The sequence below is a fragment of the Gadus chalcogrammus genome, chromosome 18 (genome assembly GCF_026213295.1).
Source record: "Gadus chalcogrammus isolate NIFS_2021 chromosome 18, NIFS_Gcha_1.0, whole genome shotgun sequence".
Classification (NCBI taxonomy): domain Eukaryota; kingdom Metazoa; phylum Chordata; class Actinopteri; order Gadiformes; family Gadidae; genus Gadus; species Gadus chalcogrammus.
The window spans coordinates 8909944-8937165 of NC_079429.1; the positions used below are offsets into that span (position 1 = coordinate 8909944).

Below are 27222 nucleotides of genomic sequence, written 5' to 3' on the forward strand. Positions count from 1 at the left end.
GATGGGAAAATATGCTACTTTTCATCTCGGGGACTCGGAGATGCAAAGCAGCTGCTTGCCTGCTGCAGAGCGAGGAGCCGAGGTAGGCGGAGGTAGCGCCGTGCCAACGGACAAAACTTTGTTGTTTGCCACCACCACAGCCCCTGGCTCCTTCTGGACGTGTGTGGGTGTGGAATGAGGGCTTTGGGGTGAAAGTGAAATGGACCTGGGCCAGGGTCCGGTCCCAATACATTTCGTGACTGTCTTTTTGCAACGCCGTTAACTTGGATTGACTCGATCCTTCTTTTTTTTACCCGCCCCCAGGCATTCCATCAGTACGTAATACGCGAATGCAGCAGTTCTTGTACAGGTTCCAGCGCTGCACTTATTATACAAATCAAATCATCCAGCTTTTATATACAACTCTTAGTGTGTGGCCCGTGGCGGGGCAGAGCTGTGTGTACGGACCTCAAACCCTTACTTAACACAAAATTGCCTATGGAACCATCCATTAGATGTGTGTCATACAAGCATAAGGCCTATGTAGTTATTGAATGGAAAAACTCAAGTCAAATTCAGGCGCATTTTTAAGAGGCATGCGTTCATGCATCAATTTCCATCCGTCTTGGTAAGCCATTCCTGTTGGCTTACGATCATCAGGTTGGGTGTCTGGTGTGTGCTGAGAAGCGGGAAGCAAGATGGTCCGTCACAAACCATGGTGGACGGCTATTGATCAAAGCAGGTTCTACGCTTCCAGTACAGAAACCAGGCCTACTGCCCCAACCTAATCGCCCCCCCCTTGCATGTCTCCAATGTGAGTCTTGTATCCTCAGACACTCTGAGGATACAAGCTACACAAGTCTACTACTGTAGCTGTGTGTCCCCACCAGGGTGAAATCAAAGGGGATTGTGAGGAGATTGTGAGCGAAGAAGAGGATGTGGTCCCCCCCCCCCCCTGCCCCGGACACCCAGTCTCATTCCCCCCCCACCCTGCCCACGAAGAGCACTCTCTCATCTCTGGAGGAAAGCCTTTCACATGAAGTTCATTACATAGCCTCTTCGCTGCCCACCTCTCAATACCACTCTTTGTCTTGGGTAATCTAGGGACCATGCAGAATCAGAGAGCTTAGGTTACATGTTGGAAGCTATCTCAATGAGTCTGGAGAGCATTTCAAAGGAGGCAGAGACCGCCATATCATCCAACCGCAGGTTTTATATGTTCTAGGATTATCTTGACCCCGGAGTCAAGCTGGCTGCATATTGCAGCCAAATTACTTCCCTCCACCTCTATGTTACACCACTTGATCATCACTTTTTTTTTTTTCGCTATGCGGATGTCTCTGGATCACTGTAAGAAAGGAAATATAAATATACACAACATAAATACATCACCCCCTCTCTCACATTTTCTGCCTATTTTTTGTTAAGGGGCATTTTTTGCATGCAGCCGAACCCTGCATCCATCTTGCGGCGACGGCCTGTTTATCCAATGAAAGCAGATCCACAGTGGATGATAACAGCACAAATGCTGCGTAAGAAACTTTGGACAAGACTAACAAGAGCATATTATTCCATTTTAATCTGCACCGTTCATTCATCCTTTTTTTTATTTCAATGAGTGTGTGTGTGTGTGTGTGTGTGTGTGTGTGTGTGTGTGTTACAATAATCCCGGCTAGGCCACTGGGCGATCATATCCTGACAATTTCCGCGCTCCCCGAGATAAGGAGGCTATGCACTTACAAGACAGGAAGCGATCTAGGATATCAACCTTTCAAAGCAGAGGAGCCAAGCCAACGGAGAGATTCACTGAAGTGCTGGCCAGGATTTACCCCCACCTCCTTTTTCTTGGAGGAAGAGGGAGTTCTCCTTCATATTCTCCCATTATACCCCCACCCATCCATCCCCCAGAAATAAATCAAGTGATCCCCCCAGCTCTCAAAAGAAAAAAGTCGTAATCCTCTTTTTAACATTTCACGTCTCCACATCAAAAAGTCAATTACAGGTCGTGTCTTTTGATCTGCGTAAGCTCTTTATTACTTTTTATTGAGCATGTTCTGATTTCAGGCCTCCACAAAGAGCCGGGTCACCGTCCCGTCCACAGATCCGACATTGTTCGCTGCTCTTAAGGCTGCCCTGCTCCCTCCAGAGCCTTGGCAGTGGCACAAGGTAAAGAGGCCGCAGTGCAGTGGGTGATTAGGATGCCCAGCAGTGCATAACGGGGAAAGAGATGATGAAAAAATAAATGTAATGTAATGACGGATAAGGGGGAGGAGAGGGAGGGAGAGGAGAGGAGGGACAAGCTAATTATTGGGCTCCGTGTTATCTAAGAAAGGAGAGGGGAATGGAGAACGCTAAGAAACGCACAACAGAGCTTCCTTCCCGTCTGCTATGATCACTAATCAAAGTCGCGGGGCCTATGGGGGAAGCTTTGTTTGGTCGTCTGTAAGGAATCAAATAAAGGGAACAATACGACACGAGCAGTGGTTCTCTTGCAAGATTTATTACCCAATTGCAGAATAAGCAAACATTAGAAAAGATAAGACCTACTAGCTACTAACGTATGACGCAATGAGGAGGATTACATTCGTAGCATTTAAAATGGAAAGCAAACATCTTGGACTTGTTTGGTTTCAGGACATGGTCTAAAACGTATACAATAGCATAAGGGAAGATTTAGGATAGAGTTTTGAAGATGTGAAAATTGCTGTGCAGTTTCCTACACGTATGTAAGCTGAACAACCCCATTCATAGCCACGTAGTTATTCCGTTTCCTTCTTGATTTTGGTGGACACCTGCAAGATAAACACACTGCAAAGATACTGCAGAGTCATTTCAAAAATGGAGGGAGCAACAAGAAAACGAAAATATGACATTTAAGAACATGGCCCTGAGTGGAAAAGCATTGAGAAAGCGGACACTGTATAAAACAACCTGGCGCCCATCGCTTCAGCCTCAGGACAGCCAAACCCTGGTAGGCAGGCAACGCTGCCAGAACCCTTTGACCCCAATGTTGACTCATACGGCTTTGTCCCATTCCATGAATGCTAATGATAAATACTGTGGTTCTTAAAGGGGGATCATTATCCTTCAACCGATTGATAGCGAGAATGCCTTTGCCCCGGTTACACGGAATGTGCAGGTTTTGGCCGTTTCCAACCGTCCATTTTACAGTCAAGACACATCATTCGATTCCCCTAGTGATGTCAGGCCGGCTCTAACCGGTCTCTGGCAGGGCTCCTGGAGTCTCCATGACAGGCGATGATTAAAGCCCCGACTGCACGCCCACGACCACGCGAGACCACCGGCCGGCCAAGTCACATGGTTCCCCCCCCCCCCCCGAAGCATGAGTTAATTAAAGTACCTAATCCCGACTCCCCTTCTTTAATATCATTGAGTTCGTTGTAAATGAGAATGCTGAAATGAAGTCGATAAGGGCAATTGCGTTGCGCGGGATTACTTGATGTGGGGGTAAAGGAATAGCAGATGATTGCGACTCCTTGTCGGATTTTGTCCTGGAATAGAAGGCGATTCTTCACAAGAAAAATTCACAATATTCAGCAATCTTTTGACGCCATTTCTCAAGTGGCCCTGAAACAGTAAAGCAAACCCCGATGCATAACAACATCACTCACACAACAGAAATAAGGCCGGCCAAAACGGAACCACCAACCAGAGAATAACACAGAACGGCTTAGTATCTAGTTCCCGCATCACTGAGTGGATGCTGTCTCGGCTCTACCACAGCAACATTGGCCCAAGAGCCCTGGCAGCCCAGATCAAGATTGGGGAATATTTTGGCTGACAGGGTTCCCGCCTGGATATGGTCTCGAACGTTCATGAGTTTAATGTCTCTTCAGAGCCTGAAAGCACTCTTTAAAGGAGAGGACCCGGCTGACGATACCGAGCTACTGCTTAATGTCCTACGTTGGGAGTTGCCATATTAGGGCGGGAAGCCACAGTGTTGTGACCAATCGGCCACACACAATCTTTGTCGCTAGGTACAGTTTTGACAGGGTTTTTTTCTGCTCGGGATTGATGTTTCTAACTTCGTATCGTTGAAAGGGTTTGCTTTGCTGTTGCGTTATAGTCTTGGGGCCACCGTATCTTCAAGGAATTAGCATGAGTGGAGAAAGCTAACAAAACAAGTTAGGTTTCTAGGGAGATAAATGTTGTTGGGTTGACATAAACCCCATAATAGATGGGTAAAGGTACAGCATTCAAATGTCTTAATAAAACTAAATTGTTCCTAGATATGCTCGGAATATAAAAAAGGTAAGTCAAGAAATGACCACATTAATCATTTTAGGTTTAAGACATTTCTTTCCAAAAAAGTATTTTTTTTATAAATATTAGTACATTAAAAGGATGCGTTTAAAAAAACAGCAAAGTATCAACTTGCACAGAAGGGAAATCATGTTGTAAAGACTGTGAAGACTTCAAAAATACAGCCTGAACCGTCGGACAAAAGGGTTGGCGGAAAAGAAACAAAACAATGAATCCTAAAAATATATACAATACAGGATTAAATACAGAAAAAAAAGAAAGCCAAAATTAAAAGGTTTTAGTTCCATTTTTTTGTCTTTTAGGTTCTTCTTCTTCTTTTAAAAGAATAAAAAGCACAGTACACCTCCTGTCGAGTTCACGGTGGACCGCCCCCCCGCTCAGATGAACTCGCCGCGGAAGGGAAGGGACTGGACGCTCTGCCGCTGCCAGCGGCCACGCAGGCGGGCCAGTGGTGTGTCCCTGGGGTTCCCCAACTCAGAGAAACACAGCTGGTTCAGGATGTCGTAAACCCCGCCTCTGGCCGCCACCTACCAGGGAGGGAGATGGGAGAAGAGGGGGGAGAGGCACAAGGGAGGGGAGGGGAGGGGGGGGGGGGGGGAACGTGAATGAACCGACAGCAGCAGCAACACCGGCGGCGAGAGCACAACTAGGTCACATACCCTGCAGACACGCACGGTTTGTAAACGCCCACCCCCCCCGACCTCGCCGCTTCCGGCCCGGCGACACAGCACATGTACTCTGACCCCGCTTTAAACCTTCTTTCCTTCTCGTGGTCATGCGTGTTTGTGTGTGACTGTGACTGTGTGAGTGCGTGCGTGCATGTGTGTGCGTGCGTGCGTGCGTGCGTGCGTGCGTGCGTGCGTGCGTGCGTGTGTGCGCAGTGAAACCAACAAAAGATCAGCGCATAGGCACGAGCAGCAGGGTAGGCACACATGGTTCTCCAGCAGCGCCCGGTGAGGCGGTCGTCGTCCAGGCCTCCCCGAGTTATTGCTGCATGAGTAAGGGTTGAGCACACAGCTGTGTGGAGCAGACCCTCCAACCCCCAGCCGCTGTGAGCCTGGAGCTCCCTGAGGTCAGCGCTGAGTCACGGTCTGTTACTGGCTCCGTCCGCAGGCATGGGACCCGGCGGGAAGTAAAAGCACAGCGGACCACCTAAGGCATCTGGCTCCGGCCCCCGTCAAAAACCATGCGCTGGACGAACCCTCTGCAGCCGACATCTGGGATTAGATACTCCATTAAAAAGGGGGCTGCAGAGGCTGGTTGACTCTGCTGCCGACGCACACCTCGGTGGGAAGGTCGGGGCTGGTGTGTTTTAAGATCCTTGGGAAAACCCCGGAAAAGGGTTGAAGAGAGGAACAGAGAGATTGAGCAGGGCTGCCTGCAAGATCAGATCTCAGTGACTTTGGTATTTGTGTTGCATTATTCTCTAGATAACCTTTGAAGCCGTTGATATAACTGCGATATACTTCTATGGGTTTAGGATCTACTAATAGAACTCTAGAGGCAAATAAAACCAATGACAAAATTGTTAGTCAAAGGTTGAATAACAGGGCAGGATACATATCGAGGTTTTTGAAAGGCATATTTGATAATGAGAGCCTTGAACGGCCAAGAAATAAATATAAATACTACTCATACACATGAAGGACATTCATTGTCTGATGGTTGAGTTCCCAGCCTCCAATGGAATATATTTAAATATACGCCTTTGACACTAAAGTGACATTGAGCAGATTACGCCTGTTAAATGGGATTCACTTTTTTTTTTATGTGCTCCTTTACTGTATTCCACATGGGGAGGTAATTGGATAAATAAATAAACGTCAAGCTGAATCATTCCTCTAAACAGCTGGGCAGCTTTGGTGTTTACACTGACCCAGATACTCTGATTACACTGACCTAATCACGTAAACCGGATGTCCCCATGGACTGATGTGTGCGCTAACCGGTGCTAAATCCAATCTGCTGGGAGTCAAGGGTGGGTGGCTTTATTTAAACAACGTTAATGAAGGTTACGTTTGGTTACTAGGTTGACAGATCTGTGTATTTTTAGGCACAGGCAGATAAAAAAGGTTAACCACAATTCTGTGGTTTTGTGCTTACAAGTTAAATTGAGCATGTTTACCATCTAGGCAGGCTGCGGGATGCATTGGTTGTCAAGGCGACCTGCCACTGAACACATTCAACAATGACACATTGCGTGCGCCTTTATTGTTTTCAAACTGGATTTCCACACAATGACTTTAATTTTGCCCTTTCTGTTCTACTTGGCTCGACTGTAATCCATCTCGGAAATCATGGGGATATATAGCTAGCTACTGGTCATGCCTAACCAGAAGGTATAGCTACTGGTGTTTAACCAGTAGGATTCCCTTTTTGTCCAACAGGTTCCCTTTGTCGCCTGCGTCCCAAGCAGTGAATCTGGCCCAATCTGGCAACACTGGTCCCAAGAGCTTTTAGGAGGACGTCGTTGGGGATACCGGTGTGGGAGCTCATTGCAGACACCCTATGGCTGTGCATTATCATGCCTGGCTTCACCTTCCCCACTGCCCCCACCACCCTTTGCAGTTCAGACGCCGGTGCTCCAACCCAGACCGGTGCATAATATAGAAATGGTGGAATGTAGAACGTATGGCACGAATGTATAAAATACATTTCAACCACCCCCCCCTGAGAGCTAAACAGAGGGCGCTGCAGCCATGAATATAAACATCAAGGAGGTGCACTTGCGCTTTCGCTAGGTGACTCTTGGTCAGACAATCCCTCGAGGGAAAGGTGATGTTTGCCCGTAGCAATGGTGATAACGGCACGTTAAGGGACCCTAGTCAAACTCATTTCTCCCGAGTGAACTTTTGCTCTGTAATATCTAGATATATCGCCCCCGGAGAGCAAGAGGAGGCTAGCAGGGAGAAGATTGGAGGCAATCGATAGACCTCTGCAATCATACCACCCACTGAACATATTGTGTGACTAGGCAAAGTGGAAGGACTATTACCCGTTGCCAAGGCGTTGGTCATTCTCAAGTTTTGAGAATGACCAAACACGGCCCCACTTCCGTCGATGTTGAATACATTAAGGCGACTGCACAGACAGCCACTCTACAACGACAACACACGACAAGAAGCTGGAACAATATCTCGAAAATTGGAGCGAGGGCCTGCATTCCGTGCGCGTGTGTCCACGTGCGTGTGCGTGTGTTCGTGTGTGTGCGCTTTAGGGTGCGAGGCCAAACAGAAGTCGGTTCTCAACATTACTGTAAGGAGACGGAGTGTATCGGGTGACAAACTAATGGCTGATAGTTAGCAGAGCCGGCAGATGTGTGGCACAGCCTTTCGTTCCATGGAGGAACGAAAGGCTCCTTTCGCTCCGTTTGTGTGTGTTTGGACACACACAAACACACCCACACCAACCCAACAGGGTGTCCCTAATGGTGGGGGGGGATGAGGTGTGGGCGGGCGGACGTCGGGAGCCTTCGCCCACGACCCGCTATCTCAAAAGGCCCCCCACATACCGGGGCTCGGCGGGGGGGGGGGACAGGGGGCTCTGTATGCCGGAGGGTGCAAACAGCTGGAGGGACTGATAGGCTACCTCCTCTGTAAAGCCAGTGGCTGGCTTTACAATTACAATTAGGGCATTTAGCAGACGCTTTCATCCAAAGCGACTTACATCGGCTTTCAAACAAGCAAAAATCCACGTGAGGTTTGGAGGCGGTGGGCGTCCTTTGATGGCCTTCATTCACAGACGTTGTCTTGTGAAAACGAGTTGTGCCCGGAACAATATTTGATGTTCGGACATATGCAATGCTTGTTTGTTGACGATTCTAACAATGCTTTAAATTAGGAGTTTTGTGGTGGGCTACTCGGCAGGCCGCCAGGCAGCAAAGCAACTAACCGCCTTCTGGTTGCCCACGCACACGCACACACACACACACACACACACACACACCCTTGCAGTTATGATCAATGATGACCCCATTGAGGTCGGCCCACAATTCAGCCAGAACACGGTCTAGTTAACAGCATGAGTTCACTACAATAGTTGCCCTTATGACACGGAACAGAACTCAACAGAAGATAGCAGCACCAGAGATGTCGGCTCCTGGGTCACACGGTCACACGGCTAAATGTTGATCAGGCTGGTCACTAGAAAAACTTCTAAGTTGGATATAGATATAAAAATGTATAGAGTGAACTTGTCGAAGAAGCTACTTTTGACATCCTCTGCATTGCTGGAATGTTTTTATTTTTTTCTCATGGCAGCATAACAGCGCCATTAGAGTCACTTGGATGCACTGCGTATATTCGGACCCCTAACCCATTCATAACAGGAAGAATGCGGACCAGATAAGACCAGCGCTCACATCTCGGCACAAATGTTATCACAGCGCGCCGTCGGAATCTATTTTGGAATTCCGTGTTTTGTCACTTGGTTTATTCCGCCCGGACGGGAACAAAGACGGAGCCGGCGGGCGGTGGGGGTTTCGCTTCGCTAAACATCCAACGCGGCGCGGGGCGGACGCCGCCGTTCTTCCGGCACGCTCCGGCCCGTACGGGAGCAGGAATACAGACGTGCCAGACACACGGTTGAGGTTTTCCCTGCGTTGATGTTTGTAGCATGCACGCTATCTTTACAACGAACTACAGACCGGGTTCAACTTCAGTATGGATTACTGCTATTTTACTGTCCACTTTATTTTCCGTTCTGCATACTTTTTTCTATATAAATCTATACATAAATTCTGAGAAAACTGTTGTCGTCGTCTCCTGGGGCCCAGATGGGGCAACCCGTTGCTTACTTTGTTGCGAGACGGCAGACCGTCCCGAAGTAAACAGTTTTCTTCTGCATCAGAACGTACCGATGTAACGCAAGAAGGCTGTGTTTTCTGCTGCGTGGCGGAATTTTTTCCGAGACCACAGGCACAATTCGACCGGCTGGAACAAACATTTTAATAACATTTTGCCAGTGAACTTGGCATTAATGAGAACCATGACAATAAGTCATTTTGTGGGGGATGAGGCGGCGGGGGGGGGGGGGGCGAGAGGTTGTCGGGGATACTTGTTTGTTTGGAATGCACTTAAAACGGGTTACACTGGCACAGCTGGCCAAACAATTAATGCACCAACAAAAACAAAAAGCTCCTAGACGTTATGAAGTTCACCGTGTGAAGAACCAGGCCACAATAGAACTAGAATAAGCTTGTAAATTCCTGGGGGGGACGTCCACATGAACCTCTGGTAACTGTTAACGGAGCACTAAACAGGAGAGCGCGAGTGGGAAGAGAAAAAAAAAACTGGAAAAATACACGCACTTCTCTCAAGACTCGTTTTTCACCTCACACATCTTTCGGCAGCTGTGAGCGTAATGCAGTCGACACATGTTGCACCATGGGTAATCAACGATTTTTTTCCCTTCCCGTGTGCTTAACAAAAGTGTCGGGAACCGGACAACCACTCACTTGAGCGAGAGACTGTCCACAACCTCAGCTTAATATCCTATTGTAGTAGACGAGACAAATTGAGGAATATTCAGTCTACACATGGATAGAAGTGTCTGCGTAATTAAGGCACCACCAGAGGAATGGAAACTTAATGGGGTGAGATTCAGAAATCTGGATAAAAGGAGATGTGGGAGGTTGCATAGTAAGCAATTTACTATATTTAAAAGGACTGGTCAAAATCCCTTAAATATTCAACCATGGTCATGCAAATGAGACATGAAATCCTTAATTGAATGCAATTAAAGCCTTTACTGCGGTTCACAAACTCCGAATTTTGCATTAATTAAATCTGTTGCTTCAAGCTTTTGCCCACGTTTTTTATGCTCATTCCAACCGATAAAAACTGAGCTGGTTTGATCGAGTCATGGGTGAGTGGTTTTTACTCTCTGTAATATGCAACGACATCTGGTGCAGGGGCTTAACTCGACACAAACTGAAGAGGTGTGCGTCTGCCTTTCATTTCATGGATTCTAAGAAAACACCATGACCCAGTGATGTGGGTTAATAGGGGGGGGGGGGGGGGGGCACATTGAGTTGTTTACTCACTCGAGATTTTTATACACCTGGCTTGTTTCCAACCTTGTTAGGGAAGTTCTGTTTAAACCAACTTCAAACCATACCAGATTAAGAGTAATTAATCTTTTCAATATCCGTCCTGCTGTTTTTTTAGAAAATTTACAACCTTTATATCTGAATCTTTTTGTCCTGTCAATTAATTGGTCGATCCGGAGTGCAACTTGACAGCTCACCCGTTCCATCTGGGGGGGGCCTTAAAGCAGCAGTACTTGCCGGATGGTGAGTTGGGGGGGCTGACAGCTCACCCGTTCCATCTGGGGGGGGCCTTAAAGCAGCAGTACTGGCCGGATGGTGGGTGGGTGGGCTGACAGCTCACCCGTTCCATCTGGGGGGGGGCCTTAAAGCAGCAGTACTGGCCGGATGGTGGGTGGGTGGGCTGACAGCTCACCCGTTCCATCTGGGGGGGGGCCTTAAAGCAGCAGTACTGGCCGGATGGTGAGTGGGAGGGGGGGGGGCTGACAGCTCACCCCTTCCATCTGGGGGGGGCCTTAAAGCAGCAGTACTGGCCGGATGGTGGGTGGGGGGGGGCTGACAGCTCACCCGTTCCATCTGGGGGGGCCTTTAAAGCAGTCGTACTGAGATGATGGGGGGCGGGGTCTGACAGCTCACCTGTTCCATCCAGAGGGAGAAGGAGCGCTGCCATGAGTCCTTCTTCTCTAGGTGCAGGTAGGTGTTGAACAGGATGAGGTACATGTAGCGCTCCAGATACTGCAGGCTCTTCAGCAACAGCTGCTCAGACTCCCTCTCCGTCTTCGCACTCTTGATCTGCCGAAAAAAATAGAAAGGAAGAACATAAATTGGGCTCAGATTTGCGTCTTATATTTTTTGTCTTTCTTGGTACTCTTTGTTTATATACAAAGCATAATCAAATACCTCCTACTGCAGTCCTTCTCTAGCCTGGGACCCAGACAAATCTGCGAGCTCATGTTTTACTCAAATGCGTCTGGCCACCCTCCCGGTCAGACTGATTCCCAGCAGACCTGGCCTGGGTCGGGCCAATCACAACCGCTTATCCAATAAGGGGCGGGGTTTTGCGGGGCAGTCTAGTCCATCTCTCTTTGCGCAAACAGAAACATTACAGACCCTTGTTGCGTTTATATACAAGTATTAAGCAGCACTTCCGCCCGAATACGAAGTTGGAAGACTCGTCGATGGTGTGCTTTTGCAAGGACAGATGGCTCCTCTCTAAGGGTCCTCTCTGTAGTCTAAATAGTACTTACTACTTGGGCGAGTAGGTTACATGCGTGTGGGCAAAATGGCGGAACATCCCCGTAAACACCTCTTAGACTAAATGTAAAAAAACGACCAAGCAAAGCACTTTGTAGGATTATGCAAATGAATGAAATTATGAAAAACATTATAAAGAATGATTCACGTTCACTTAAAAAATGTATGTGATGATGTCAGACATTGGGCAAATGATATTAACCCTTTTATAAAAAGCCCACACAAGCCTCCATCATAATGAACCCAAGATGCAAGAGAGAGAGAGAGAGACACAGACAGACAGACAGACAGACAGACAGACAGACAGACAGACAGACAGACAGACAGACAGACTGACTGGCAGACTGACTGGCAGACTGACACACTCTGAACGATATATAGAACCCAAACGCTGTCGTTTATTTGGATTGTTTGGATGCTCATTTGGATTGTTTGTTCAAACTTTTGACCACTGATCAAAGAGATTGAAAAGCAAATGAAACACATGAATGTTGAGGTGTAAGTTGTTTTACATTTTCCTCGTCACAGTCGACAGGCTAACCCCCAAACATTGGTGTGCACTCTTGCTCTTGAGAATGCATACATTCTGCAACAGCATCATTATAATTATTGTTACTTCAGTCTGCTGTGTTTCCCACAGTGGAACACTGAAAGTGACTTTCAAGGGCCTCTGCAGTTTCCAAACTAGCTTTGAATATCTCCGCCATTGTTCGAGCGACGTCATGTAATGTCCATTTAAAATGAACAATTTATAATAGTAGTTTCCTCACTTAGTGGCTTGACGCTCAAAAACCAGAGTTGGCTGGTTATTACTTATTTAATAGCTTTACCTACTTAATCAACAATTTGGAAGGGGGCAAATCGATCAAACAAGTGACAGAAAGGTCATCAGAGTTGTTCAGTCATGAGGGTATACGGCCCCTCAATGGGTTATGTCTGCCATGGATAAATATATTCCTATTGGTGTGCTTTTCGAAATAAACCCTCCCTTGTCAGCGATGAGTCAGCCCAACTTTATGACCTGGTGGTATAGTGGGGGAGGCGGGGCGGAGAGAGGAGATATTTAGCCAGCTCATGTGTGCCTTCTTAAGGGCAATCATGCATATTTAGATTAGTAAAGGTCACAGGTCACCGGATAATGTGCATTCATTTATAATGCCGCGTTTCCACTGCAGGGTGCGGTAAGGTTCGGTTCGCCTCAGTCCGGTAGGGAGGGGGCGGTATAGCCCAGCTCAGTTCCGAAGTCGCGTATCCACCGCCGACAGTACCCTTTATGGTAGGCCGGATGTCGATCGCCGCGGCAGCTACGTAAACATCGTGACATCATAGCAGTGCGACACAGTGTAGCCTGCTCAATAAAAACAATGAAAAGTTGTACGTTATTGTCGCGTTTTACATGTCGCTTTTTACGCGACATGTTCATGCAAAGAATAATACCTTCGAGGCTACTGTTTGTTTGTTTATATCCCCAAATCGCCCGGAAGGGACGATTCTGTCGACCAATCAATTGAGGGGGTGTGTAGCTCGAGTTTTCCGGCACCCTTTCATGCGTCTCAGTACCCCAACGGAGGAGTACTGAAGACGAGGGCCAAACGAGTACGGCTCAGTCCGGGTCACGCCCACTTTTGGCGGTGGAAACGCAATCCGTACCGCACCTTTGCGAACCGAACCGTACCAAACCCTGCAGTGGAAACGCGCCATAAGAGGGAGAGAGCCAGAGTGAGTATGAAAGAGAGAGCCAGAGAGAGAAAGACAGGGACAGAGAGAGAGAATGTAGCCAATTGGGGGACGTGGAAGAGGATGGAGGGGGGGGGGGGATATATTCAGAGACAGAGAAATGAACGTCTCAGCATGCCTCACACCAGGTAGGTGGGCGGACTGTCAGTAAGTAATTGGAAATGTGCACCATGCTCCGGCCATTCCAAAGTCTGATGACGCAACGCAGAGCGAGACAGAGGGAGAGAGCTTCCTGTCCATTTACAAAACTGGAGCAGAGTGAGATCCCAGCCCTTCCAATCATCTGCAGCCGAGAGTGAGGAGTGGAGTGGAGACAGTGTGTGGAAAGAGAGAGCGCAGAAAGAGAGAGAGAGAGAGAGAGCGTAGAGAGAGAGAGAGAGAGAGAGAGAGCGTAGAGAGAGAGAGCGAGAGCGAGAGCGAGAGAGAGAGAGAGCGTAGAGAGAGCGAAGAGAGAGAGCGAGAGCGAGAGCGAGAGCGAGAGAGAGCGTAGAGAGAGAGAGAGAGAGAGAGAGCGAGAGAGCGTGAGAGCGAGAGAGCGAGAGAGCGAGAGAGACAGACTACAACAAGCCAAAGGAACGCAGCGCACATGGCTGTCTTTGGTCTCTCCGGGGCCCCCGAGTCGAACAACGGAAGTGCATGGAGCCCACCCCCCCCGCCCCTCCCAGCCCCACACACACAGTTAATTTCTCCCCCCAGTGTTAAATGTGCTGGGCTGCCGCTGGAGTTTGCTAAGGGGCAGGTGAGTCCTGGTGAACCCTGCTCACCCTCTGAACACTGCACTCCCAGGGGCCTCTTACCAACATGCGCACGCTTTCAGCTCACGCTGCCTGGAACTCCAGTGTCAATGCCTGGCAGCCATCTGTGCACAGACCATGGCCAGACACCCAATTCACAACGGAGACAGAGGCACGTGCGTGCAATGCACGCGCACACACACACACACACACACACACGGAAGACATGCACAGTTTGGGTTGTTGTGCAGAATCTCGAGAGAGTTCTAACCTTGCCAAGCTCTGAAGAACATCAACAACAACACAACCAAGCAGTTCTAAAGAGACAAAAAAGTTGCATCATTCATTTGAAGATAAGAGAGTTGCTTATTTGGGGTTTTAGAGTGCCAAATGCTAATTAAAAACTCAGTTTGAGGCAAAGTCAACACAACGTCTAAATTGAAATGAGGTGAATGAAGAGGCCTTTATTGGCTACGCAACAGAATACCGAACCTCTGGGCAGGTGGACTGCAGACCAGCAAATCCCAGTCCATGTAATGAAAAAAACAAAGCATGCCGTTGAACTCGGGGTCATGGAGGGGTTTGTCCAAACAGTATTATGGGCTGGATTTATGTAACTGTTATTGATGAAGACTTGAAGATAGTTTCTGTTGTATAGTTTTGATATACTTCTCGGTGTGCAGAGAAGAAGAGAACAGATATTGTGAAGGTCAAACAATGTGTCCCGTCTGGGATGGCCTTCTCAAAAGCCTTTAGTTCCAAATAATTACTTTGGTTCAAGCTCAAGGGTGATGGACTTTAAAAGGGTTTGATATAAAAGGGTCACTTATCTGTACCTTGTTGTGTCGTTGAAAACATCTCAGTGATTGCTACTCAACAAAAAAACACTGCGATGGAACTTGGGAGTTGGACATGGATGCTTTACGTAGATCTTCTATATGATTTTGCAGGTGAAGTGTATTTACCTGGTACATTTATCACAACTGGTGGTAAAGTAGGGTTATTTAGAAAAATTCATAAGAGCTGTTGCATTTGCCCTTTCCAATCGGCATGACCTGTCAGAAGAAGACATACATTTCTGGTCAATCCACGTCTACATGAGAAAGTCTCAATTCTTTCAAAAATAAATGATGAAGAGAGTCTCCTTCTTCAAAAGAAATGATGGATTTCGAATGAGCCAAGTCTTGTGTGAAATGGAATAGGATGGTACGAACCTCCCTCTTCCATTTGACGAAAGGGTAATCAAGGAAAATGAAACGTCTGTAAAATTGAACGATTCTCGAACACAACATAGTCTTTTGGATATGTCTGTCATCTCTGATAAGGACTTTGGAGCCCGCCACCTAGCCGTCTCAGACCCAAGTCAGGAGCATATATGCCATTATCAGCCTGTCGTGGAAAAAGACCCAGGAATACCAGACCATGCAATTATCTACATCCATAGATGGATCTGGATTATTACTTTTGCTCCAAATCTTAATATGATCTCACCATGCTTGGGTCAGTCAGATAGTATTTTTAAGAAGAGGGCAATCTGCTTTGTTTCAGTATTTCTGATTGGTAAAAAGTATGTAAAAAAAAGTATGTACCCTTTAATTTTTTCCATTTATACAAGATGCATCCCACCCGTTTTGCGTGATGATCAACGAATACCATTATATTTAAAAGGAAACGTATTCTAGACATCATAGCCACTTAATAATAAACTAGCCACAAACTGCAATCCAAGTAGCTTCCTTTAAGGGACGCCATCTGTAAATGAAGCTGGATACGTACGGTAAGAGCTACGTGTGAAGTGCAAACTTGTTTTCCCAAAAAAAGCTCCAGCAAGGAGCTAGAGACAGACTTTCGCAGGCCACAGTCTTTAAAATGCAGTCGACCAAACGTTAAGGGCCAGCCTCACCGCAAGCGAATAGGGTGGAGGGCCAAATCCAAGACGCGCACACTATGGAGTGGTCTGTCTGTTTGACATATGGTGCCAATTACCAGCTGATGGGGTTGCTGAGGTAAAAAGGCCAATCGGAGTTCCCAGTGTTGGTCCCTCCCACCCAGGTTCACACAAGCAGCCATTCATCCGTCTGTGTGCAGGAAACCTTTCAGCACCCCAATCACTGCTACACCCCGACATGTCAACGGAGGACGACTGGATGTGGCAACTAGTATTCTGCGGTTCGATACCCGCAGAAGGAGACGGAGGGATGGGCACGTACAGACTCCTACTCTGCAGCTTTTCCTTCCTTCTATCCATCACCGATTAGGAAACCTTCCCATTTGAAATCATTCCCTTGTGTGATGCGTCTTTAAATCTCTTCAACCTCTTTTTCAAAAGAAAATAATTATTAAGATAACTCATGCTGATCATTCTAGGATTGTATTTCTGCTTTCCTCAGTATTCTCCCCTCGGTCTAGCGGCCATTCGTGTAGATTGGCAGGAGCTATAAATCTCAGTCACAGTGCCGAAGCCATCTCCGGCAGCATCGGTCTCACGTCTTTCCGAGCAGATTGCCATGAGAACAGGCAACAATGAAGCCAATGAGGCTGCTTGTGTCCGTTTAATTTCCTGTCTCTGATAGCGCAGGCGAGCGATCCTAAACAACACCTTGTCTCAGGTGACCTGCTCCTCTGAACGCAGCTTCATTGCTTTTTTTCGTTCAACTAGCAATTTTCTTTCCTTTCAGCTATACCCCTTCTCTTGATAATACTCTCATATTTACTCTAGAAGATGATGTTCTACCCAAAGGCACATTCAAATGGTAAAAATTTATGAAAATCAATACTGGTTTACTTTCATAACAAATGTGTTGGGAATTGCCAAAGCAGCATATTATGTCATATTATGCATATTATGTCATGTTTCACATATTATGTGAAACCTACTGCAGAATGTCTACTGCAGAAATGAATCAATCATAGTTGGAAAGCATGAAGGAGAAACAAATAAAAGATGACTACATGCTGATTCAATCAGTGGATGGCATTCAAAAGCCCAAAAAATAGAGAATATTTTGTTTTTAGATCCTCCGAAACAGTTACCTGTATTAGTTCGTAATCGACCATTTGGCATAGAAGTGTTTAATAATAAGGGCGGGGGGTAGACAGCTAACAAATATCCAAACTAAGATTTTGAACACACTGGGTTGTATTCCCAAGAATCCCAGCCACTAGTCATAATCAGTATAGAATAATAAACCTCCTCCAGCTATCACTGGTCATTTAAATTGTGATTATCACAAGTCAGGAAAGGATATGCAAGAATCGCTTGGTGCATTTCCCAGGAAAAAGAGTATTAACGCGTCTGTTGGGATAAATACTCCACAGCCATGCCCATTACACAGCCATTACAACGCAACCCATCATAAGTTGACAGAAAACAATTTTGATATAATATAGGAAACTTGTAGCCTACAGGCCGACAGTTTTCTGAGGTTGCACTTAAGAGTTGTTAACACAAATTTCCAACTGTCCTCACTGCTTGGGTGAAGTTCCCAGAGCAAGGAGACAGCATAGCTCAAATGGCTGGCATTTCATTGGGGCTTGGAGCCTAGGGTTGGAGCGCTGGGCCTTTTTAAAAGGCCCACCACAGCTGCTCCCAGAATCTGCTTACATGCGAAAGAAGCTAAACGTTCAGTTGTTATTCCTGGTCTCTCGGGCCTGGAGGAAATAATGTATTTAAGTCGCAATGTGTAACATTTCGAGTTAGTCGTAGCTTAAAATGACCTGGAAGGTTGTAGTCAATTCTGATGATGATTTCAATAATGTTCAATGATATCACATCCCATGAATGAGATATTCTACAAATAAGAAATGATCCAAAGCGACTTACAATAAGTAAATTTGTCATAAGAAGTGCAACAATATATCGCTGTCGGTACAGAAAGGATGTTCAGAAAGGATGTAGCCCCTCCCGCCTAATAACTGGGAGGGGCTCAATCTTACACCTTGTGACTTTAATAGTCTAGGACGAGGAGGAGGAGAGCGATTCCTCACAGTAGTAGTAATGCCGCAAGTGAAAAGGCAAAAAATAAAAGAGTGAGAAGGGGTAGGTCAGAGGCCAGGGCAAGGGGGCCAGGCCAGAGTTAGTTCAGAAATGCCGGGGCAAGGGGCCATGGGCTGAGACATATGATACGCTCATAATGCATCTCTGAAGTCCTCCCCGTAGAGAGCACGGTCCGGCAGACAGCAAGGACGACTGGGCGTAGACCAAGAACCACGGCCGTTAGTCAAAATTGTTTTTTGACAGGCCTACCCAAAAGCTGGGTAATGTTTTCATCAGTGGGAAACAACAAGAAACATCGCCATCTGTTTGGGCTCTGTTGTCCCTCCAAGGACAACATTGAATGGATCGTTTTTTGTTGGTAGTGGGAGAAGATGATGAAAGCACAACAACGATGAAAGAACACCAAAGCTGGAAACAGGGCTAACTAAAGTTGTGGAATCGTCCGATTTTTGACAACTGACTTTTTCTGTCATCCATCAGTCTGTTATGGTTTGTGTTTTTATTTATGTAAAAAAAATATTTTCCCTTCCATCGTTTGAGCACCAGTACCAGCAACATGCTTCAAGATCAATTCCACTCAAATGACCCTGAAAAGCACTATAAAATTCCCCACCATCATAACATAACTCCGAACCAGGAAAAACAGAAAGCTCTGGCATCCTAATGCATGCTGCTCTGGTTCAAGGACGATGCACCTCCAGTCTGAACGGTGGTCTTCCTGGGTAGTCCCACCTGTTCTCCCTGGCCACCACCCCACAGAAGCTCCCTCAGGATTTGTCCGGATGCGTCCTCATACCCTCTCTCCGCCAGGGGGGCGGAGAGAGGGTATGAGGACGCATCCGGACAAATCCCTGTCTGAGCTTGTCGTCAACAGGCCGCCCAGCCTCATTGCCTCCGTGCACCTGCCGAAAAGCTTTTCTCCCTCCGAAAAAACTAAAACGAGACTGGAATCGCAATTCAAGCAGAATAAGTTATTTGGTCGGTGAACCGCTGTCAATATTGCCATTGGCACAGGCATGTGAAGAGGTGGGGAATCGCGCCTAAAAGAAACAACAACATACTGCAGCAGTAGCCCCCCTCGCTTTCCTGTCGTCCACCCTGCGCTCGACTGAGAGACTCTTTTCATGCACAGCCGGGGGGCCCCACACACACACACACACACACACACACACACACACACACACACACACACACACACACACACACACACACACACACACACACACACACACACACACACACACACACACACACACACACACACACACACACACACCCCTCATCTTCCACTGCTGCCAATTCAAAGCCTACGTTAGGTTCAGGGTGGGGGTTAGGGCAACTTGTGCCATGTTTCCCTTGGCCATTTTCAGACCGACTCCTCCTAATTAACCCACTTATGTTCCTAATAAGGAGAGAAGGGATCTGGCAAACACAACATGGGCACCCTGGCAAATGAAGTGCCTGAACGCTCAATGAGCAAACAAGGCTGGAACCTGGGAAGCCTTGCGAGACCTTCGGGCCGTTAGGACTCTCACTTCACTTATCTCTCCCCTGATCCGTTAATCTAGGATCGAGCAGTCCCACGAAAGGCAGAGCTCCAAGGGGAAGAAGGCACAGAGCCTGGGCTGGAAACCAAATAACTGCATGGAGCGGAGCGGTTTCCTGCTTTGTTACCCAGTTGTGCTTGCGAAGAAAACTCATTTGCTGGGAGTGGATGAGGCTTTCAGGAGGGGGGTTTCAATAAGTGTGCTTGTACAGTGGCCAGGCTACACAGGGTTGATGTGAAACCTTTACAGACACTTCTGCCCCGAGTTTGTCTCTGTCAATTACACGCTAACAGATCTTCGCCCCGGGCAACATGACTGGTCGAAACAAACTCGAAGGGAAAGAAAGTGAAACACCAAGTTTACCCAGATTTCAGCTTGTTTTCCATCGGTTTGGAGATAGTTGGACTACATATCCACCATACTTTCTAACCCCTTGTTGGGGTTGATAGTTTCTTGGAGGGGGGGGAGGAGGCATCTGGCTGGCTTGCCCCCACCAAAACCTAAACTATTCGGAGGTTTGAGATCTTTGAGTCCCCCTCCTCCACCCCTCTCTTCAAGAGGCTACTGCTACCTTTCGTCAGAAAAACCTGCTCGCAGCATTCTCCCCTTTCTAAAAAAATGTTTCCACAGCCCCTTCCAAACCGTGAGGGCCCGTCTTTACACACAGTGTGACTCGCGTCCGTCGAAACTCCCACCAGAGCGCTTTTCATGGTGCCTATCTGAATTGGAGATAGGGGAAAATAAATCGATAGGAAAAAGTCGGGGGGGGGGGGAAACATCTTCCCTTTGTTGCAGAAGTTCTGGAAAACATGCATTTATGTCTGGCACTCAGAGAGTGGGAATGGTGAATGTGAACGTGAATGTGTGCGTGTGTGTGTGTGTGTGTTGGGTCAGCCACTGTGCTACATGCCGTCTCCTCCACAATATAAGGAAGAAGAGGGAGGAGGGACGCTACAGAGGGTTTCCGACCATTTCCACCAGTAAGAACCCCCAGAAGGACTTTAATACCATTTGGTAGAGCTTCCCGTCTAGAGGTAAGCAACAGTGCGCTCAAGTGTTTTGTGTATGTTTGTATGTGGGTGTCCGCTACTAAGCTGGACACAATCAGTAGTAGAAAAATCAGTTAACCAGCAGGTAACACGATGCAGCGCTAGGCTCCAGATTATATTTCACTAGTCATGGATTTATAAGATTAGAAGCAAAATAACAAGAAAAAATGGAATGTGAAAAAAAAAAAGAAAAAGTTGGATGGCAGGGAGTGGAACATAGTGCAGAATGGAAACAGTTGAGGTGCAGAAAAACTTAAAAAAACGAACGCAGAGAGATTTAGATTACGTGAGGCTTCTTCCGAGGCCGTCTTGTTGGGAGTTCACAGGGCCCACGCTAAGCAGAAGCAACAGGAAGCTACTGTTAGAATAACATCACGACACACACAAAAGCCCATCAGAGGGGAGCTGGACCAATAGATAGAGGTGGAGGACACAGAGTGCAACCCAACGGCTTGACAATTGGAAAAATAAAGAATCAATTCATTCATTCATTCCTTAGCATGGATTCTTTATCATGGGGCTCTGGGGCTGATTCCTGAGGAGGAGAAGGAGGCCAGAGGAAATAGGAGGAAGAGGAGGGGGGGGGAGCAGGCCCAAGAAGGGAGGAGAAGGAGGCCCAAGAAGAGCAGAGGAGAGGGGAGGAGGCCCAAGGAGAGAGGAGAAAGAGTAGGAGGAGGAGGAGGAGGAAGAGGCCCAAGGGGAGGAGGTCAGAGAAAAGAGGAGAATAAAGGAGGCCCAAGAAGAGCGTAGGAGGTCCAAGAAGCGAGGAGGAGGAGGAAGAGGCCCAAGAAGAGCGGAGGAGTGCCAAGAAGATAGCAGGAGAAGGGAGGCGGCTGTAGAGGAGGGGAGGAGGTCCAAAAAGGAGAATACGGAGAGGGGAAGTGTGTGCTGTGTGCCATTTGCAAGCAGGACGTTGTACTTGACACCTCCACCGGTAATGGAAGGACGTAATGCAAAGTCAGGTCCAGTCCACTGTGACCCAGGGCGGGATTGGGTGGGGGGGGGGTGTTAAGTCTTCTGGATCACAGCCCCCCAAACTCACAGCCATCCCCTCCTTCCATCCCTCTCCGCCCTATGAGATCCAGTGGACGGTCCGGGTACTAGTGTCAATACATTTTTCTCCATTGAAGACACATTTTTCCGACCACTGTCAGGGAGAAAGGGCAGCGAAGAGGGAGTGGAGTGGGTGGGCGGGGGGGGCAGGGGGTCACGTGAGGAAAGAAGTCCCCCCCCCCCTCCTCCACCCCCAACGTCCCCCGCGTGCATCAGCCCCGACCCGGACACCATCCCCAGTACTGCAGAGCCCTGGGCGCATCTGGCACTGTTTATCACCTGGCCCCGCCAGCCCCTGGAGGAAGAGGGGCCCCGGGGCCCGATGGAACACAGTGCCAGCCTGGGGTCCGCCGGGCACAGCACGCGCTCAGTCTCCACCCCGGCGGAACCGACTCCTAATACACACGCGCACACACACACGCGCACACGGTTTGATGCAAACCCAAAGCACACAGGAACGGAATGTGCTCTTTTTGTACGGTTCCGATCGACGGGTGAACGTACTCGGGTTTGAAGATCCCACAGCGCCTCGCAGGAACATGATACACTTGATCAATCAATCCAATGACAGTCGAACAGGTCTCAGGCCAGCCGTGGGGAGACGTTGGGGGGCAGTCGACTCTGCGCTCCCCCGCGCCACTGGCCCCCCAGAGAGGTACCACAGCTTTAGCGTTAAACAACAAAAGCATAAGAAGCGTCCATGCATCCCGCCTGCTGCAGTGCTGCAGGACCGTTTAACGAGTTCATCCATAAAAAGATCACAACGTCAGGGATTACAACAGCGCTTTTCCTATCGGGGGGAGGGGGGGGGGGGGGGGGGGGGGGGTGAGACGACGACTGAGAAGCGGTTCGAGTCCACCAGAGCAAAAACACATGGGGAGCGAAAAATGATGAAAAAAAAAAAAAGAGAGACGGAAAAAAAAAAAACACAACAAAAGGGAGCTGCCGGACAATGAGGGCCATTTATATTGTAGAGACGGGGCCGGCTACCTCCGGCGCATTAGCAGGGCCGCTGGTGCGCAGCGGCAGCTGATTGCGGCTCCACATTACAAATTGCAGAGCACCCGGGCCCCGCTGGACGTCAAACATACAAGGAGGACAAAGAGAGGCAGACCCCTCAGCATCCCAGCGAGCTCAGCATAGAAACAAGTTATACAGAAACGTTATGCAAGACATGAACGGAACATTTGAAGTGATGGTGAATCATTGGCCGACCGGATAGCAGCCATACGCCCCCACCGCCGTCTCAAGTATAGGCTATTTCCTAACTGTTGCATTAGCAGACTTATTATACAGTATGAACTTATACAGGCTTATACAGTATGAACTGGTCGCGAGGTGTTTTTCCATGTTATTATCGCCATCTGTGGGACATATGCGGTAGTGCAGTCAAACATGTTTTGACACGTCAAACGGCATCAAATGGTTATGAAAATTGCACCTGATTGAGATGCAGTTTTCTTTTCATTTTTAGAGAGAGAAATCAAAGAGAGGCCATGTTCGTTGGTTTTTTTCCACCTACCTGTCTGTAGGTGCTGATGATGTTCTCCCTCAGGTGGTAGTGCATGGGGGTCATGGTCTCGCTGACCGAGTCCAGCGCCATGTCCACCTCCCTCTTCATGCGGTGGCCGTCGGGCAGCCGGCGCACCAGCTGCATCACCACCTGAGACGCCACGCACAACCAGACGGCACGTCAGCGAGGGATTTAAACGCACACACACACACACACACACACACACACACACACACACACACACTTCAAAACACATTATAATACCATGACTGCATACATTTCTTACATACAAGCTCTACCAGTTGAACTAGCCAGGACCACAATGCTAGGCTTCCACTGGGAGTTCACACTTTAATTGGAGAACTATTATGTATGGTTTTACTTTTTCAGCGGTCCGAAAAGTCAAGAGTTCCGTTTGTGCCCTAGACTGTCAATAACAAGCCCACAGCCCGACCCACATTATGGCTGACCCAGATCTTAAGGGCGGCAGTGGCGTTAGACTCATGACCTACATCGAGTGCCCTGTTTGTGTGTGGGTCAAACGGAAGGCGGGTAGAGGCGTGTGGTTTGCAGCGCTGCGCTAATTAACAATAACACCCGATACACACGCCAGCACAATTCACACGCGTACTCCGCATCCACAATGAAACGGTGGAAACTCCACTTGGTAGTTAGCCGTGCTGTGAACGTTGATACGTGAACTTCCGATTGCGGCCCGTAGTACTGGCAGTAGCTGAGCTGCCAGCTGGTGAATAGCGGTGGCGGCTGGCAGACCTGACAGGAAACAGAGAACGGAACAGGCCTCCAGGCAAGAACACAGCGCCGCAACCGAGCGCGTTTGTCAGCGCGCCAGGAGCCGTGACACCGGCGAGGGGCCCTCAGCGGCGTCCCCGCGATTATAATCTGATGGGCTCGGGAGTGAAGCCGCCGACACGCTAAACAGAAATAAGCATAACCCAGTGGGCCATAGAGAGATTCGCTGTGGACGCATCAAGGGGAAAGATTTAACCCCCGACCCCATGGCTGGTAACCACGGGAACGTTGCCGAGGCGATGAGATGTGATGTTACCGTTGGGTTCGACGGGGATGACAACGGTGGCGTCACGTCACATCACCTCGGCAATGTCCCCCAACCATCTGACCTTCTGATGGCACCGGTTAAGAGATGTGTGTGTGTGTGTGTGTGTGTGTGTGTGTGTGTGTGTGTGTGTGTGTGTGTGTGTGTGTGTGTGTGTGTGTGTGTGTGTGTGTGTGTGTGTGTGTGTGTGTGTGTGTGCTAGTGGCTGCAGCCAGTATTCATTAAATATAAACACAGACACACAGACACACAGACACACACACACACACACACACACACACACACACACACACACACACACACACACACACACACACACACACACACAGAGAGCAGTAAACAGAAGCCAAGGGGGGGCTACCCACCTCGAACTCTCCCTTTGTGTACTTGGCGTCGGGAACGCTCACAATCTCATCGTCGCCAAACTCAGGAAATCCCTGGAGGGCAGAGGAATGCATCGGCGGGTTCAATTTCATGCAGAGTTCAATTCCCAAACACCCGACGGTACCGCTACAATTCCTTCAGAAAGATGCATAATGGAAACAACAGCAGGCGGTGGGGAATGTATTATTTTTTTTTTGGTTGGACGTCCTTCCTGATAATTGAAATAACAGAGGGGTGATGGCCGGAATGTGTTGTTGGACGCCGGCCGCGCGTACGTTAAAGTGCCAGAGAGTGAGGGCGGCGACCACCACGGCGGTGGTGGTGCGGCCCCGGCCGCTGGAGCAGTTGAAGACGAAGGCGGCGCGCGAGTCCTCTGCCAGGGCGATCTTCATGGCCTCCATCAGCTTGTCAAAGTCCTGAAACCAAACCGACACAGACAAAGACATACACACACACACACACACACACACACGAGCGCACACACACCCAAGAATGTTTGCGTGCGCACACACACACACACACACACACACACACACACACACACTTTTTTGAACAATGTATTCATATCATAGCATGGGATTTTTGTCCTTCTCAGAAAGAAAAATAGTATTGAATGAATTGATTCCAAAAGACAAACGTGGCATTCATAACCTCTTTAATCTTAAACCATTTATTTTGAGTGGTTACATAAATGTATAATAGAAAGAATAGTTCAGTTGGAACTTCCAAACCGGCCCTTCAACTTGGACGGCAGGGTTGGATACTATCAACCATCACCACTAGAGGGAGTAAAAGGCTTTATTATCGGCCTCCCATTGCCTGCAAGCTAATTCCTACAAACGACCGTGTGAAGGATTTTGAATTTGTGATATATTTCAAAAGGGAAACGGCGTGGATAATCATGCTACGATTGATCATAATGCCGCTTAGTATGAGGGGCAATAGTATGATCAGCACAAGCCATCAGTGACATCAATGTGATTTAGCGGTTCGATTGTCACACTAGCGGAGGATTTACCAACCTCATGTCACAATCTCAAAAACCACAGTCAGTTTCACAGGAAACAAGCAACGATCAACCAACGATACGTTCGACGCAACCGTTGCGTAATGAAGTCCTATCCGTCTCCTGGGTGTTTTTCTAACCACTCCCTAACAAAAAAAAAACTCTGCTTGCGTGATTTGGATGTGTGCGTGGGCCGATCTTGACCCGAAAAAATAACAGACTTTCAGCCAGAGCAGGAACCCCCCCCCCCCCCCCCCGAGCCCTACCTCCTCTCTGGGGGCGCTGCACTCGGGCAGCGGGATGCGCCGGTAGAGCAGCCCCGGGTGAGTGCTCTTGTGCTGGGTGAAGGCCTCTCGCACCGTCCGGCAGCTCTTGAACATCTTCATCTGCTTGTCCTGCTCCAGGGTGACCTCCAGCCACTTCTGGGCCCGCAGCACCTCCTCCTTCAGAGACAGCTCCAGTTTCTGTTGGGGGCGGGGGGGGGGTCATTAAAGATACCAGTTACTATCTGGTAAAGCTGCTTTCAACCCTACCCCCCCGTCCCCACTCGCAAGACGGCTTATGTGAAATGTGTGTAATGTCTTTGTTCATGGGCTATGTGGGATTATAGCCCGTTATCGTTCGAATATCGTCAAACAAACAATTATTAAATATAACGGAATATACTATTTTCCATTCAATATTTTTAGGGCAGTTTTGCCTTTATAGAGAGGACAGTGAAGATGGACAGGAAGGTGGTTTGAGAGAGGGGGAACGATCCCATGAAGTGAAGGACCACATGCTGGAATTAAAACCAGCGACTCGTGAAGAGGCGTTTTAAATGCCTCCACTGATGACACTTTTATATTCTCTGGAATAAATCCCAGTGGTCCTTCCTTAACCTTTCTTTTTCTCATCGGTGAATCTTTTTAATTACCGCCCCCACGATTGCAATACATTATCACCACACAATAGCATCAAACGGATGAAAATTAAAAACATGACACAAACTACACAAAAAACGGAGGACTGGACAGATCCCAGCTCTCCGGTTTTCATGCCACTTCCATTGACTTCCTGGAGCTGCTTCCCCCTCACCTCGATGAGGGCGGGGTCCGCGGAGGGCAGGGCGATGTGCTGCTCCAGGCTGGACGGCTCCCGCGGGGTGAACACCTGGCCGTTGGCCTCCAGCACCAGCTCCTCCTGCAGGTTGACCCACAGCACCGTGCTGTGCTTGCGCTTCTCGTCCGTCAGGTGGGCCAGCACTGCGGCCGTGGCCTGCGGAAGGCGCTCGGACTTTAGAGGGGGAGTCGCGCGTTGTCACGCGAAAGCTGCGATACGACGCGCCTCGCGAGGAGAATGGCGCGACAGGACAACAAGGAATAAAATGTTTTTTTGAACAGGGAATAGGGAATCACGGCGGTGCAATTCAGAGGCATGCCTAAAGGTTGAAAAAGAGAATTGAGAGAATTTAAGTCTCACCACTGGTGACACTTCTCACCACTTGTGTCATGACAAACAAAAAACAAAAAAGCAAAAATATCAAAAAGAACGAAACGGTGTAGGCATTTGTCTTAACGCT

The 27222-nt window shown here is 48.3% G+C and overlaps 1 protein-coding gene across 2 annotated transcripts in view; it reads right to left on the reverse strand.

Annotated features, from left to right (window-relative positions):
• Nucleotides 1-2380: 2380 nt before the first annotated feature.
• Nucleotides 2381-27222, reverse strand: part of pald1a (phosphatase domain containing paladin 1a) — a 41840-nt gene continuing 16998 nt past the window's right edge. The window contains exons 14-20 of one of the 2 annotated variants that reach the window (XM_056576833.1): nt 26739-26918; nt 25928-26125; nt 24931-25071; nt 24637-24708; nt 23203-23343; nt 10946-11101; nt 2381-4790 (exon numbers count right to left, since the gene is read on the reverse strand). In XM_056576833.1, the coding sequence (XP_056432808.1) occupies nt 4641-4790; nt 10946-11101; nt 23203-23343; nt 24637-24708; nt 24931-25071; nt 25928-26125; nt 26739-26918 (1038 nt within the window). In that variant the 3' untranslated portion in view covers nt 2381-4640. The remainder of the gene's footprint in view (nt 4791-10945; nt 11102-23202; nt 23344-24636; nt 24709-24930; nt 25072-25927; nt 26126-26738; nt 26919-27222) is intronic. The other variant, XM_056576832.1, reaches the window with a different exon arrangement.